The sequence below is a fragment of the Theropithecus gelada genome, chromosome 12 (assembly GCF_003255815.1).
Source record: "Theropithecus gelada isolate Dixy chromosome 12, Tgel_1.0, whole genome shotgun sequence".
Lineage (NCBI taxonomy): Eukaryota > Metazoa > Chordata > Mammalia > Primates > Cercopithecidae > Theropithecus > Theropithecus gelada.
In genome coordinates, this window is record NC_037680.1 from 79848129 (window position 1) to 79865740 (window position 17612).

The 17612-nt window shown below is 35.1% G+C and overlaps 1 protein-coding gene across 1 annotated transcript in view; it reads left to right on the forward strand.

Annotated features, from left to right (window-relative positions):
- Positions 1 to 17612, forward strand: part of NBEAL1 (neurobeachin like 1) — a 205206-nt gene that overhangs the window by 119224 nt on the left and 68370 nt on the right. The window contains exons 24-33 of the mRNA XM_025405096.1: positions 2031 to 2189; positions 3697 to 3856; positions 4748 to 4836; positions 7368 to 7943; positions 8278 to 8453; positions 9836 to 9989; positions 10297 to 10425; positions 12787 to 13092; positions 13192 to 13341; positions 17163 to 17320. Coding sequence (XP_025260881.1) covers positions 2031 to 2189; positions 3697 to 3856; positions 4748 to 4836; positions 7368 to 7943; positions 8278 to 8453; positions 9836 to 9989; positions 10297 to 10425; positions 12787 to 13092; positions 13192 to 13341; positions 17163 to 17320 — 2057 coding nt within the window. The remainder of the gene's footprint in view (positions 1 to 2030; positions 2190 to 3696; positions 3857 to 4747; positions 4837 to 7367; positions 7944 to 8277; positions 8454 to 9835; positions 9990 to 10296; positions 10426 to 12786; positions 13093 to 13191; positions 13342 to 17162; positions 17321 to 17612) is intronic.

The window sequence follows — 17612 nt, forward strand, 5'->3', positions numbered from 1 at the left end:
TCACCATATTGGTCAGGCTGATCTTGAACTCCTGACCTCAAATGGTCCACCCACCTAGGCCTCCCAAAGTGCTGGGATTACAGGCATGAGCCACCATGCCAGGCCAGAAGTAAATTTTATCTACTAACTGAATTTTTTGTAAAATAGATGACAGTGTAATTTAATATTCCAGTTAGCTAGAAAATTTAAAATATGGAAATGGTTGCTTTGTCTGGCAATTCTGAAGCCTGTTTTCATAGTCCACATGATGTATGTTTACCTATCATCAAAGTTATCATCAAAGTTACAGGGTAGATTTATTTCTTTTTTTGTTTTTGTTTTTGTTTTGAGACAGTCTTGCTCTGTCACCAGGCTGGAGTGCAGTGACACGATCTTGGCTCACTGCAACCTCCGCCTCCTGGGTTCAAGCGATTCTCCTGCCTCAGCCTCCCAAGTAGCTGGGACTGCAGGCGTGCACCGCCACATCCAGCTAATTTTTGTATTTTTACTACAGACGGGGTTTCACCATGTTAGCCAGGATGGTCTCGATCTCTTGACCTCATGATCTGCCCTCCTCGGCCTCCCAACATGCTGGGATTACAGGCATGAGCCACCATGCCCAGCCATTAGTGGGTAGACTTCTAACATAACCTAGGTTCATAAAATGTTATGTAAAGAGTAAATTATAAATGTGTGTCTAGTTTTACATACATTATCCCATTTAATCCTCAGAACTACTCTTTAAGTCAGTGGTTTTCATTGTTTGGCCCCTAACCAACTTTACCTGAGAACTTGTTAGAAATGCAGATATACTGCTAATTCAACTGCTGAACCAAGCCCTCCAGATTATTCTCGTGCACATGGTAAAATTTGAGAACCACTGCTATAACATAATACAGACCAGGAATTACTTTTTGCATGTATGCTTTTGGAAATTTATATTCAGGGAGATTATGTGACTTAAAAAGTCACACAGCTGATAAACCTGAAACTGGAACCTAAATGGTAAAAAATATTTTAGTGCCATTTTTGTGCTGTTCTGGTATAACCTCCTCAATACCACAAATTTAAGTAGATTTATGTTGACTAGGCTGTTTTGCCCTGTATATGTAATATTTATTGTGTACTCAGTGGTTACATGACTTCATTATCGGCATTAGATGAGTTAATGCAGGCTATTTTCCTATAAGATTGGACCACTTCAAAAGCTTCCCATTATTCCCATCTTATTTCATGATAGCTATATCTATGATTCATTGCCAACAATATTTTTTTGGTTATTTCGGTTAAAGAGTTATTTGTTGAGGACTTACTGTTTACACACAATAATATTAGACATTACAGGTAATATAATGATGAATTATTATTCTTTTAAGCTAATGGGGCAGGGGTCAATAAGAGAAGTTTACAAATAACTATAAACAAAGAAGAGTATGATAATATCTATAAGAGAGATACAATAAAGTTCTATGAGGTTTTCCTAAGAGGGTGTTACATGTTGCAAAGACCAGGAAAGACTTTATGGATAGATATGGTTCCAACAGGTAAATTTGAATAGTGAAAGGATATACTAAAGGAAATTGAATAAGGCAAAAGCATGTCTGGTTCAAAAGATATCAGAGGCCAGGTGCAGTGAGCTGGGTGGATCACTTGAGCCCAGGAGTTTGAGACTAGCCTGGGCAACATGACAAAACCCCATTTCTACCAAAAATACAGAAAATCAGCTAGGCATGGTGGTGCACACCTGTAGTACCAGCTACCTGGGAGGCTGAGGTGGGAGAATCACTGAGCCTGGGAAGTCGAGGCTGCAGTAAGCTGTGATCACGCCACTGCACTCCAGCCTGGGCGACAGAGGGAGATTCTGTCTCAAAAGAATTAAAAAAAAAAAAAAAAAAAAAAAAAAAAAGACATCGTTATCACATATGGTGAAGTTAAGATAAAACATTAAAGTATATAGGATTTAATTAAATAACTATTTTGTGGCTTGTGACCTTATTTGTGCTTGTATATATGAATGTGGTGGTTTGTTTTGTGTTGTTTAATTTTAAAAGCTCTTTGGAATTTTGGATGTGCTCTTCAGTCTCCTACGTACCAGCCCAACTAGAGGTCAGCTTTTCTTACTGCTCTTTGAACCAGGAAATGCTGACATACTGTATGCATTGCTCTTAAATCAGAAGTACTCTGACAGACTAAGAGAAATCATTTTTAAGGTACAAACATTTCTTAAACATCTTTGTATTTTGGGGCATTTGTGGGTATATGAATTTTCTTGCAATATATCCATTCTGTGACTATAAATTATTTTTATATCTATTTCTCTAAGATATTCAACTTATTTTTATATATAGTTTTCATGTTTCAGTAGTTTGCATGTTAGAAAACTAATTGTATTATAATCTGAAAATCATCTCAGTGGAATATTCACTTTGTCATACCATCCTCAATATAAAATCTCTCATCTTCTTGACTTGGTGGGTCTATGTGGCAATTCAGAACATTTCAATAGCTAATAATAATAGCAAACTTTATGTAGCAACCACTGTATGTCAGGCACTAAGTACTTTTCGTATATTGGCTTACTTAATCTTGCAATAACTTTATGAAGTGGGTATTATTACTATTATCATTTTACAGATGAGGAAACTAAGTCCAGAGAGATCAGTAACTTACAAAATATATAGATGAGTTGCTTCACAAATGTTTACTTATCCTTGAAAATTATTTTAATTTTAATAACTGTTACTTAAGTGGATTATTAGATTGATCCAGAGGTGTATTGACACACATTTATTCTTGCAAACTACATGGTTTGTTTCCATCTAAGCCTTTCTCATTAAGAAACAAAATTTTAAATTATTTCTCTTTAATTTGCCATGTAATTAAACTAGAGTCTTAAGCATACCGATTATTCAAATACAGATGCATTTCAGTCCAGTTTATTTTTTTAAATTTGCTTATTTTTTTGAGATGGAGTCTCGCTCTGTCGCCTAGGCTGGAGTGCAGTGGTATAATCTTGGCTCACTGCAACCTCCAGCTTCCAGGTACAAGCAATTCTCCTGCCTCAGTCTCCCAAGTAGCTGGGATTACAGGCACGCATCACCACACCTGGCTAATTTTTGTATTTTTAGTAGAGATGGGGTTTCACTATGTTGGCCAGGCTGGTCTCGAACTCCTGACCTCAGGTGATCTACCTGCCTAGGCCTCCCAAAGTGCTGGGATTACAGGCATGAGCCACTGTACCTGGCCCAGTTTGTTCTTAAATCCATTTTTACATTATGGTGTAATACGGAGTGCACCTCCCTATTAAATTCATTTATGCCTAGTGTTCCATTATTGGAACACTAAGTATGTGGGAGTTATTTATATCCCACGTCTGAAGGTCATCATGAAGGTCTGATTTTTCACACGTCTGCAATTCAAAAAATTGCACCCTCCGGCATAAATGGGTTAATGCTGGGATTTTTATACTTAAGGAATAAAATGATGCTCCAAAAACAAAGTATAGCAATATTTTATTCTATAAGTTAATAGCATTATTTTATTCTGTAAGTTAATATTGCTATACGTTAATAGCAATACTTATTAACATTAAATATTAATGCTAATAAATACTAACATTAATATTTAATGTTAATAAGTTAACATTGTTAATGTTAACTTAAATGACAAATTATTCTTAGTTTTCTATATTGAGAATATATTACTTGTTGTGACCAGATTATGGAACAAATGTTGAAATGCACGAATGTTTATGAGCGTAGTAAACAACATATTCGACTCAGAGAAGTTGGCTACTCAGGACTGGGACTCCTTCTTAATGAAGCACTTATTAATACTTCTCTTATTAAAAACCTCACCCATCAAATCATAAATACAGGTATGAATAAGGCTGATAAAGCTAACATATTTAAGAAATATTTTTTCCTGTAAGTTTTTTTCATACCTTTCTCAGGCTACTTTTAAAATTATCTGTTATTTGATTCAGCAGGGCCTTCCTTGGATACCATGTCTTATGTAGGTTTATTGTTTTTGTCTCCCCAGGGCATAGCACAGTTCCTTACCCAGTAAATGTTTATTGACTGAGTGATTAAGTTAGTGAGTGAGTCCACAGAACAAGAAAAGGACAGTACAGAAAATATGTACAAATGATTGTTTTTTCTTTAAGGAGCTTTGTTGTTTGTTTTGTTTGTTCTGTTTTGGTTTTTTGATTTTTCTTTTTAGAAACAGAGTCTTGATGTATTGACCAGGTTGGTGTGCAGTGGCTAGTCACAGGTGTGATCATAGCTCACTGTAGCCTCATACTGGATGCAACTGATCCTCCCACCTCAGCCTTCCAAGGAGCTGGGACTACAGGCATGTGCCACCATGCCCTGCTTCTAATTTTTTTAAATAATTTTTTTCAGTAGTTGATGACAGACAGTAGAATTTATGTCAGGTGCTGGGAATTTGGGGATATGAGGTTCTTTGTCTTGATTAGTTTACAATCTTGTTGATAAGACATGTATATAAAAAGATAAATAATAATGTAAGAGCCATGCAGTATGGACCATATGTTCAAGCAATCAAAAAAAAAGGAACAATTATTTAGGGTTGACTCAGGAGGATGTCAAACATTCTAAACCTATTTTTTCTTCAAAATTTGAACATACCTGTAATTCATATTTTAAAATGAATTAATTATTTCAGCATTTTATACAAGTATTATCTACAGTTCTTTCTTTGGTTATCTCTCATATTTAATTTTAACTTTTTGTTTTTCCTACCATAGATCCTGTTATTAATTTTAAAGATCTACTATCTGTGGTATATATATCTCACAAAGCACATATAAATGTTAGAGTGGCCATCTGCAGAAAGGTCAGTAAACTCTTAAGATATATTTTAACAATAGCAGCATCATGATCACGCTATAAATAACTTTGCATTGAGTATTTTGCAGCAGATACAAGTTTTCATTTATTTTATAAATGACATAATTTTATAAGTAAACAATTTTCTTTTTGAAGTAAATTAACTTCATGTAATCATAAGAAATTAGCATGCAAATGTTTTCTTAGCTCTTCGTGGTCTCCTGCAAATATGTTCTTTCCAGAGTCAAAAATTTATTACCAGAGAATAATTTTTTTATTAAGAACCTTCAATGATTGTGACCATTTCTAATTCATATACCGTATTTTAGAGTTTCTGAATCTTTTGAGCTTTCTGGAAATAATTTTCTATAATTTGTTTATGAGTATTCCAACAATGATTTGTCTTCAGTACACAGTTAACCTTTAACTAAGTCAAGAGATAGTTATCCTGTCTTCCCCTTTCAGATCATAACTTTCTTTGTCCTCCACTAGTAACCATTGACCTGTCTATTTAATTTGCTTCCTTGCTTTTTTTAAAAATTTTACCTCCTGATTTTGTCACGTACTTATGAGAGAGAGAGAGAGATATATATGTGAGAATAAGAGATCTTTCTATATATATAGTTTATATATATACACACACACACACGTATACACACACATATATAGTTTATTTAACTAACAGAAAAGAAAATATATATATATATTTGTTTTATATATATATATGTATAATTTCCTTTTCTCTTTAATGGCTGCATAGTGTTTCATTGTATAGCTGTTTCATAAAGTATTATCTGGTTCCTTATTGATAGACATTTAGGTTGTTTCCTGCTTTTCCATGTTATAAACTGCTGTTATGAATGTCTTTTTATGTTTTCCAATTTGTGGTAATACATCTGTAGGACATACTCCATGAAATAGACTTGCTGTTTCAAAGGGTATTAATGTTTTACATTTTGATGGATTTTTCCACATTGTCCTTCAAAATAGCTATACCAGTTTACATTTATACAGTGTGTGTGACAGTGATTATTTCCCCATGTACTCAGCTCTGAGTATTTGGAGCAGGTCATATAAATTGATCCTTTCCTTTTCACATATAATTAGAAACAGCTCTCAGTGCAGCTTGGTTTTATCTATTATTTATGTATAAAATAGATATAAAATAAGTAATATTTTATGGAAACTTTAAAGTCAGCATGAAAAGTTTCTTTGCCAAGTAAAGCTTAATCTTGAAGGAAAAAAATTGGTATTCTGCACCTGTAAAGTAACAGTTGCTCACTGATTGGTATTGCATTAATAAAGAATCTTCACGTCATTGTGACTCCTTGCCTTCTGTATTAACACATATTAATACTAGTAATATTGAAGTCCTTACCAACATTGTTCAACTCTTGCTTTGAAATTTGTCCGAGCTAAAACTTCTGTTAAGAAAGATACTCAAAACCCTGGAAGCTACAGTTCTTTTCATCTATATAGAAGTTTATTGGCTTTGTGATAAAATTGTCTTAAAAGATCTTAACTGAATGTCTAAAGCTTTTTAAGAACTTGTTTTTATCTAAAAATTGAAATCAGTTGGATAGTAGAGATCATACATATTCCCATGTCACTGTTTACTATTCTGGCTAAGCAGTGGCATCCATCTTGCTGAAGTTCATTTTCTGGAATTAAAGTTTAGTTTTTGTTCTGTTTGTATAATATAGACTTACTGAACAATGTAGACTTTAGTGTAGACATATCGAACAAAAACCTTTTTGCAAAAGCAACCATGGCTCATTCCTGTAATCCCAGCACTTTGGGAGGCCGAGGCAGGTGGATCACGAGAGGTCAGGAGTTCGAGACCAGCCTGGCCAACATGGTGAAACCCCGTCTCTACTAAAAATACAAAAATTAGCCAGGCGTGGTGGTATGTGCCTATAGTCCCAGCTACTCAGGAGGCTGAGGCAGGAGAGTTGCATGAACCTAGGAGGCGGAGGTTGCAGTGAGCCAAGATTATACCACTGCACTCTAGCCTGGGTGACAGAGCAAGACCCTGTCTCAAAAAAAAAAAAAAATGTAACTTTCCCTGAAAAAAACGAGACAAAAAAACATCCTTGGTGTACTCAGGTTCTATCAAAATGTCTTATGTGTCCTATTCACTCCCCTAATACTAGTGCCTAAAACTGTGCCTATAGTAGGTATGTAGTAATATTTCCTGAACAAATGTAGGGGGCTCATGGAAAGTAGTTAGTTGAGAGGATATTACTCTATTATTTAATATATACCATCATCCTATTCATTTTAATATTCCTTTTTTTATCTTTCAGCAAATATTTTAGTGCACTCTTACTCTGTACAATGAGTAATATGGAGATTAGTTGGAAACACAATGCCAGTCTTCCAAATAGTTTATAATCTAAGAATATAATCTTTTGAAAATATATTCTTCTATAGTTTCTCATTAAATTACTTTATCATTAAATAACTGAAAAGAGACTATTTTTGATATAAAGTGCTATGTACTTTTTGAAGAATTTTGTATTCTTAATCTTTTTACAGGTTTTACACATTTTGCAGTCCCAGCCAGATGCAGCACATCAAATATCACAACAAGTTGGTTGGCAAGACACCTTAGTTAGGCTTTTTTTAAAAGCAAAATTTGAAAACGGAAATACTCTTCATAAGCACAGTAGAACTATTTTAATGAAAGACAATGATAAAAATATGTCAACTGAAGATACTAAGAAGAACTTTGATGAAAAAACAGATGAGGAAAAAATCACCTCTTTTGCCTCAGTTAATGTGTCTTCAGATCAGTGGAGTTTGGAGGATAGACACTCTTTAGACTCAAACACACCATTATTTCCAGAAGATAGCTCTGTGGGAGAATTGTCTTTCAAATCAGAGAATCAAGAAGAATTCTGGCATAGGAACCCTTCACATTTGAGTTTAGACCTCAGTGGAATTGACTCATGTGAAATGAGTGATAGTGGAAGTCAAGTGCCAGACAGTCTGCCTAGCACACCATCCCCAGTAGAGTCTACTAAATCGTTTTCTGTGCACTCTGACAAAGAAAGCAGCATCACAAATGATACGGGCTTTAGTGATGACTTCTCTTTACTTGAAAGCCAAGAGGTAAAATTGCTTATTTTTCCAAGTGTTGTTTTTATTTTCATGTCTGATATATACTTCTAATCCTTAGAAATATGTGAGCAGTTGTTAACAATTTCATATTATATTCATGTTCTAAGTTTCATGATCTAAGGTTTAGAAACCTAGAAGTCACTAGATTGTGAGTTTTTTGAGAGCAAAGCTGGTGTCTTACCTAGGGCCTAGTAAAGTTCCAGGTTTATTAAGGCACTTAAAAAATACGTTAAATTATTACAATTAGTATATGTAATGGTTCTTATGATGTGCTTTGAACAACTATACCCTCTAATTATTTAAAATTGCTTTATATTTTCCATAGAGATGTGAGGAGGAGCTTCTTCAATTACTGACACATATTTTGAATTACGTAATGTGTAAGGGACTAGAGAAGTCTGATGATGATACGTGGATTGAACGAGGACAAGTGTTTTCAGCACTGAGTAAACCAGGAATATCCAGTGAACTACTTCGACCATCAGATGAAATAAAACTAACGTAAGCATTTAGTTAGTGATTTTCCATCCTCCTTTTAGTGACAGCAGGAGTCTAAAATAATGTTAGTTATTGAACATTTATTCAGTATTCCGTGGATATAACAAGGGAGAAAAAGAGAAACTCTGTGCTCAGTTCCTTCTCCTGTCTTTTGCCATACTAGTAGGATCTAAAGAGGAATCCCAAACTCATTCCAATATGAGGAGGTTTAAGTCTTAAGTAAATTTGGATCGTAAGTGATTACAGATTTTTTGTTTAAACTGTTTTCTTGCAGTATTTGAGGACTTGATACATTGTTTTCTACAGGCTTGTCCAAATTTGAGTGTTTCCGTGCTAAGAGAAGGGAGTTGGTTTTTCATGATAGTTATTTCTCTGAAGGATTTAGGGTTCCTTGTAGATCAAGTTTGTCCAACCCACAGGTTGCAGGCCATTTGCAGCCCAGGATGGCTTTGAATGTGGCCCAACACAAATTCATAAACTTTCTTAAAACATTATGAGTTTTTTTTGTGATTTTTTTTTTTAAGCTCATCAGCTATTGTTAAAACATATCGTTAAAATATTATTGGTGTATTTTATGTGTGGCCCAAGACAATCCTTCTTCCAGTGTGGTTCAGGGAAGACAAAAGATTGGACACCCGTGCTGTAGATAATAGGACTCTGTAGTGGTAGCACACCAGGGAAGTATTGCATCTTTTTCCCACAGGGCAAGACCCTCTGTAAGGCATAATAAGGCATTCTTCCCTAACCTTGCCGATTTCCAGCTTTAAAGAAACAATTTAAGTATCTCATGAAGGATGGAATGTGAATTATTGTCATAGCTTTTTTATAGTCAAGTAAAACAGTAAACTTTTGACTTTTAATACTATGTTTATTAAAGATAAATACTCCAAACATTTCAGCGTTTCTCCATTATTGTTAAATTCCATTTATAGGCCTGGCATGGTGGCTCATGCCTGTAATCCCAGCACTTTGGGAGGCTGAGGCAGGCGGATCACCTGAGGTCAGGAGTTCAAGACCAGCCTGTCCAACATGGCAAAATCCCGTCTCTACTAAAAATACAAAAATTAGTCGGGCATGGTGGCACATGCCTGTAAGCCCAGCTTCTCGGGAGGCTGAGGCAGGAGAATCACCTGAACCCAGGAGGCGGAGGTTGCAGTGAGCCAAGATCACGCCATTGCACTCCGGCCTGGGCAACAAGAGCGAAACTCCGTCTCAAAAAAAAAAAAAAAAACAATTTCTGTTTACAATGTCTTAGGGATACCTGCTAGAGATAGTATATCTTTAGAGATACAATGCTGCCTCTCAAGCTGTTTTGTTTTGTTTTTAATGTCCTACTATTTTTCTAAGCTCACAATGGTTTTAAGAGGACTTTGTTTTCCGTTTAGTTTGCTCCAAAAGATGTTAGAATGGGCAGTCTCAGAAAACAGAGAAGCAAAAACTAATCCAGTAACTGCTGAAAATGCCTTCCGACTAATGCTGATCATACAGGACTTTCTTCAGTCAGAGGGACTAGTTAATTCAAACATGTGGACTGAGAAGGTACAGTAATATCTCTCTAAAATTATATTTTGGGTAGTTAAGAACTTTATTCAGAGAAAAATTTTGCACCCCCCCCCCCTTTTTAGAGCATTAATGCTTAATCAGATTCAATAAACAAGGGTAAGATGTGATGAATACTCACAGATTTTGTTAGCTATTACTAGGATGATTCTTTTGGCTTTTGTCAGCTGAACACTGGACTAGTTTTTGAAATATTTGTGGTTTGTATTAATGTTGGGGAAAATTGATCATCAGTAAATTGAAAAACTGAATGTTTTTATTTCTCAATTTTTTTCCTTTGCGATAGCTTTTAGAGGATTTGATGCTGCTCTTTGACTGTCTGTCAGTCTGCTATTCTGAAAGTCCAGTGTGGGTAAAACTCTCTCAAATTCAGATCCAGTTGCTTCTAGGATTCATTGGAAGGGGTAATTTGCAGGTTTGTCCATTCTTTTATATCATTTTCTGTGCTTGCTTGCAGCATAGCTATTATTTATGTAACAAGCAAATTAAAATGCCTTTTTGGTGTTTTAAGTTTTTCAGTAGTTCTAAAAGTATCCATGATTTCATTTGGAGTTTTGAGGAGCTTGAGAGGCAACTAATTTTTTATTTCTTTCTCATATTAATAACTTTATATAATTTTAAGGCTTCCTTTTACAGGATTTATACATAGCTAGTATTAGAAGCATTGCTTGTATCATCTGTATTCAATGTAACTACTCAGGTGCTAGGTAGCCTATATAGACTGTTTATGTATGTGCGGTTTAGGGCTTGAATTTTTTAGAAAAATTATTTTTTAAATTATTCCTTTCAAATTTTTTCTGCTGTTTTACTAATTTACAATTTTACATTCTATCTCATATTTTTTTTATTTATCACACACTAAATATCTACAAAGAACTAAGCTTTGTGCTAGGTTTTAGAAATAAAGATAAATATTGGTCACAAGGAATATTTATTATTTCTATTTTAAATTTAAAATGGAAAAGGCTGAAAAAGTTTGATGTGAATTTTAGTCTGTCAGTTTTCTACTTACATGGGGTACTTGTGAGAACCTGGGTTAAATTAGTCATGTTAAGAATTTCACAGCTATTTACGTGTTTCACAGCTATTTACCTGGCCCTTTTTATTTTATTTTGATGTTTCCATTTTTGTATTTGGTGCAGGGAGGTTGGGATGGGGCTGGCTTCTGATTTACATAAACTAGATATAACATTAATAAGAACATGGAGAGGTTAAAATTCTGAAAACAGGTTGCCCCCCCGCCCACCTTTTTTTTTTTTTTTTTTTTAAAGACAGAGTCTCTCTGTGTCTCCCAGGCTGGAATGCAGTGGCTCTCGGCTCACTGTAACCTCCACCTCCCAGGTTCAAGCGATCGTTGTGCCTCAGCCTCCAAAGTAGCTGGGGCTACAGGTGCCTGCCACCATGCCTGGCAAATTTTTGTGTGTTTTTAGTAGAGACGGAGTTTCATCATGTTTGACATGCTGGTCTCAAACTCCTGACCTCATGTGATCTGTCCACCTTGGTCTCCCAAAGTGCTGGAATTACAGGTGTGAGCCACTGCCCCCAGTCACTCTATTTTTAAAAGAGTATAGTCTGATGATTCTATTTTTTATTTTTATTTATTTATATTATTGTGAATGCTGCAGAGAAGTAATTCTATTTTTTAATAGATATTTATTTTATTTATTTATTTTTTAATATTTATTTTATTTATTTTTCATTGTAAAAGTAACACATACTCATTGTAGAAAATACACAAAAGCAGCTGGGCGCGGTGGCTTATGCCTGTAATCCCAGTACTTTGGGAGGCCGAGGCGGGCGGATCACCTGAGGTTGGAAGTTTGAGACCAGCCTGACCAACATGGAGAAACCCCTGTCTCTACTAAAAATACAAAAAAGTTAGCCGGGCGTGGTGGCACATGTCTATAATTCCAGCTATTCAGGATACTGAGGCAGGAGAATTGCTTGAACCCGGGAGGCAGAGGTTGTAGTGAGCCGAGATCACGCCATTGCACTCCAGCCTGGGCAACAAGAGCAAAACTTCATCAAAATTCTACAAGAGTAGAATTAAGTATTGGCTTATGAGGCTGGGCATAGTGGCTCACACCTGTAATCCCAGCACTTTGGGAGGCCAAGGCGGGTGGATCACAAGGTCAAGAGTTCAAGATAGTGAAATGTATCTTGGCCAACATAGTTAAACCCTGGCCAACATAGTGAAACCCTGTCTCTACTAAAAATACAAAAAAATTAGCCAGGCATGGTAGTGGGCGCCCATAATCCCAGCTACTTGGGAGGCTGAGGCAGGAGAATCGCTTGAACCCAGGAGGCAGAGGTTGCTGTGAGCCAAGATTGCACTGTTGCACTCTAGCCCGGACAACAGTGCAAGACTCTGTCTCAAAAAAAAAAAAAAAAAAAATTTGGATTCCTTTTATACTGGTGGTTTCTCCTAAAATGTGTCTACATGTGCAGGCATCATCTAGGCCTCTTCATCTCTCACTGTGGGAGTTGCACTTTGGGAGAACAATGCAAATGCTGTTACTCTGGCTACTGCTATTGCTGTAGATCTTTGTCTCTGACTTAGGAGTCTTGTGTCTTCTGCCAACACCTGTGAAACTATAGCAGCTAACTCTTTAGCTTGGAGGCAAAGTAACATGAGACCTTTCACAGTTCTTGAGAGTTATTATATAAAAATTCTGAATCCACAGGGCCAGGCAGAACTTGTGCTATCACTAAATGTTTGCTATCACTAAATGTTTGCTTTAGTCTGCTCTTTCTCATCTCAACTATTTTCCTCCAGGTTTGTGCAATGGCATCAGCTAAGCTAAATACCCTTCTTCAGACCAAAGTGATTGAAAATCAGGATGAAGCGTGTTACATTTTAGGGAAGCTGGAACATGTTCTAAGTCAATCAATCAAGGAACAGACTGAAATCTACTCGTTCCTGATTCCCCTTGTTCGTACCCTGGTTTCCAAAATTTATGAACTTCTCTTCATGAACTTGCACCTCCCTTCTTTACCTTTTACCAATGGTAGCTCCTCATTTTTTGAAGATTTTCAAGAATATTGTAATTCAAATGAATGGCAAGTTTACATTGAAAAATATGTAAGTTTTATCTTTTTTGATCAAGATTTTTCTGCTAATTTACCACTTTTATACAGGTGAAGTCATATATTAAATTTATGTATCTTTTTTTTTGGTAAGATTGTACCTTATATGAAGCAGTATGAAACTCATACATTTTACGATGGTCATGAGAACATGGCACTTTATTGGAAGGATTGTTATGAAGCTTTAATGGTAAATATGCATAAACGAGACCGGGAAGGAGGGGAAAGCAAGCTCAAATTTCAGGTAAAAAGTAAATGTTTTAATATCTGGCTCTTCATGTTGATTTTAGGCATTTAATATTGAATAAGAGTAATACAGGGCCCAAATTTTAAAACAAGCAGTATTTCTATTATTTGTCTAAAAATTATCTTAAGATTAGAAGAAAAACAGCTAATCAGTAACAAGGTCAATTAATAGGAAAATGTTCTATATATAGTGATTATGTAAAAAGTTTATTAAGCTGATAGTACATTAATAGATCCCTCTAAGGAGGCTGGATACATACCGTCACTTAGAGGGAAATTTGCATGACATAATGTTTATATTAGAAAAGAAGAAAGGCATCAAATTTTAAGTTTCTACCTTAAGAAACTAGAGAAATGGGTGGGCGTGGTGGCTCACACCTGTAATCCTAGCACTTTTGGGAGGCCAAGGCAGGTGAATCACCTGAGATCAGGAGTTCGAGACCAGCCTGGCCAACATGGCAAAACCCCGTTTCTACTAAAAATACAAAAATTAGGTGGGCATGGTGGTGCGTGCCTGTAATCCCAGCTACTAGGTGGGCTGAGGCAGGAGGATTGCTTGAACCTGGGAGGCAAAGGTTGCAGTGAGCAGAGACTATGCCACTGCACTCTAGCCTGGGCAACAGAGTGAGACTCCGCCTCAAAAAAAAAAAAAAAAAAGAAACCAGAGAAACAAAATTAATCCAAATCCTTATAAGCAAAATCAAGGAATAAAGAAAGAACAGAAGTAAATGAAATTGAAATCAGAAAAATAATAGAGAAAATCAATGAAACCAAGGTCCAGTTCTTCAAAATATCATTAAAACTGATAAACTTCTAGCAAGATTGACAAAGCAAAAAAAAAAAAGAGAGAGAGATGTGAAAAATTTTTTATACCAGGAAAGAAAGAGGCAGTATCACCACTGACTCCACGGACATCAACATTGTAATAAGGGACTACTACAAACCACTCTATGCACATAAATATGACAACTTAAATGAAATGGATCAATTTTTTGACAGACACAAGTTTCCAAAACTAGTTCAAGAATAAGTATATAACCTGAATAGTCCTGTATTTATTAAAGAAATATAATTTATAGTTAAAAACCTTCATAAAGGGAAAACTTCAGGCCCAGATAGTTTCACTGGCAAATTCTACCACACATTTAATGGAGAAATTATGCCACTTTCTCAGTCTCTTCAAAAATAGAAAAGTAGGAACATTTCTAGCTCCTTTGATGAGGGTAATATTACCCTCCTAGTGAAATCATAGAAAAATAATACAAGAAAACTACAAACTAGTGTCTATCAGGAACATAACTACAAGACAAATCTAGCAATATATTTTTAAAATAATACATTAGATCAAGCACAGAGGCTTATGCCTGTAATCCCAGCACTTTGGGAGGCCAAGGCGGGAGGATCATTTTAGGTGAGGAGTTGGAGACCAGCCTGGGTAACATAGGGAGACTCCATCTCTACAAAAAATTTAAAAATTAGCTGGGTGTGGTGGTATGCACCTGTAGTCCCAGCTACTGAGGAGGCTGATGTGGGAGGAACACTTGGGTACAGGAGGTCAAAACTTTAATAAGCCATGATCCCACCACTGCACTCCAGTGTAGGTGAGCAGCAAGACTCGGTCTCAAGAACAATAATAATGGTAATAATAATATATGACACAACAAAGTGGAATTTATCCTCAGGATGCAGGGCTAGTTCAACATTTGAAGATTAATTAATATACTGGACCACATTAGTAGTCTTAAGAAAAACTATGTTATCATATCAGTAAATGCAGAAAAAGCGCTTGAAAAATTAAACATCCATTTGTAATCAAAGCTCTCAGCAAACTAGGAATAGAAAGGAAATACTTAAACCTTTACAAAAATCCTACCACTGGCTTCATATTCAGAGGCGAAAAACTGAGTACTTTTCCCTAAGACAGGGAACTAGGCAGGGATATTCATTCTCACCACTCTTAGTTACTGTTGTACCACAAATCTTAGCAAATGTAGTAAAAATAGAAAAAAAATATAAAAACGTGTTCACATTGGGAAGGAAGAAATAAAACTATCTAAAGATAACATGATTCTCTGTGTAGAAAGTCTTAAGGACTCTATTATACCAGTAAATTACTATAAATAAGCAAGTTTAGCAAGGCTGCAGGACATAAAATCAATACACAAAATTTAATCGTATTTCTGTTCACTAGCAATGAATAAGGAATGGGAAACAGATTTTCCAAAAATACTTTTACAATAGCTCTAAAAATAATAAAATGCGTAGGTATCAATCTAACAAAATATATACAGCATCTGCTGTATATATGCCAAAAACTAAAAAACACTTGAAACAAATTAAAGAGACACTGTATTCATGAATTGGAAGACTCAGTAGTCTTAAGTAATTTTAAGGTGTATATATTTGGTTAAGCCAAAATGAGAACATTGTTCCTTTCCTTTCTTAACTTAAAATATATTGTAAACATCTTTCCATGCCGGGCTGCAAAGTATTCCATCGTTTTATATATTAGTACATTTAAATGTATTTCCCATTGTTAGACTCATTTACTTTTTTCTTTAATCTTTTTATTTATTATAAATAGTATTGAACATCCCTATAGTTATATTTTTGTGGCTATCCAAGATGATTTCCCTAGGATAAGTGGAATTACTAGTATGTAGTGCTTATGATAAATACTGTTACATTTCCCTGAGAGAAGTTCTACCAGTTTGTATTCTCATCAACACTTTCCCTGTAACTTTACCTTTAGGTTTTCTAGAAATACCTAATTTAAGAATATCCTTATATTATTGAACCTCAAAACTGTGAATTGATGTTTAATTACCATGGAGCTGTCATGACTTCCTCAGTTTTCTCAGCAATGATCTGTTTTAAATATTTAGTAACACTGTATTCCAAAACAATTGATTTCCTACTAAGTCTAATAATAGTTAACAATAACAATTGTAATAACGACAACCACAAGTTATTGAGAACTTGCTATTTTTCTAGCACTATATTAAGTACTTTAAATGTTCATCTTTATTATGACAGTTATTGTTAACCTCATTTTACACATGAGAGGACACTGAGCCTCAGAGAATTAGCTAAGAGAAACAACTAAGCTAAAGATAAAGTTAGGTAAGAAAAGTAGCTCAGAAAAGCTAAGATTTGTATGCAGGTCTGACTCCAAGGCATATATTTTTAACCACACATTGCTGTAGTGCCTCTCTAAAACTGTTTAAAATTTTAACTGTTCTTTTTAACATAATTCAGTGCTGGTTTGTTTGAAACAAATTAATGCTGTCATTTTAGTTTCTAATAGATGAATATTGATGTGAGTTAGATAAGCTAGTCTTCGTTTTTTTCTTTGAAACTTATGAACATTAATTTCACAGATTAAAGTTATGTCTTGGTAGTATACAATGTGATTACCCTTCTTTCTACTTTCTTTCCTCTTGAGTCTCATCTTAGATGCGTTGTAAATCAAAAGATCCCCTAGGAAAATTATTTTACTTGACAGTAAGTAGGAGGTTAATTATCTTGAGCTTCAAAGTTCTGTGTTGAGGCACTTTGCATTTTTGAAGTTCTTCACATGTTTATTGTTGGTTGGTTGTTTTTTTAAGTTTTAAAAAATATAAATAGATTATAGGTAAAATTATATCATACTTCATCAAAGAAAATGATTCTGATGGAATAAGAAAAGCCTGTTGGTTACTAGCTTCTGTCCCATAATGCAAGATTTTGTTGGTCAAAAATGTTAAATTATGGAATTAAAATGTAAATATACCTGTAAATATATGAGTCAATGAACTTAACTTTTATTGTTTCTTTCAGGAACTGTTTGTGGAGCCATTTAATCGAAAAGCACGCCAAGAGAACCTCAGGTATAATAATATGCTTAAACAACTTAGCAGTCAACAGTTAGCCACTCTTAGACGCTGGAAAGCAATACAGCTCTATCTTACATGTGAAAGGGGACCTTGGGCTAAAAGGTAAGAGGATATAATTTTATTAAGTACTCTTTTTTCTTTACAACTCTGGTCTAGAAATTTCTGAACCAATGCCCCTTGCACTCCAATTTTTTAAATGTTCAATTTATAAAAGGGTGCTTTTAATCTTATTTATTGTCTTTTTGTGAATTATAGGTCTGGGATGATTCGAGGTTGTATTGTTTCTTATCTTACAGTTATTTGCCTTCCTTTGACCCTTTGATACGAAGTTTATTGGACTTTAGACTCTTAGAGAGTGTTAAACCAATTTACGGCCGGGCGCGGTGGCTCAAGC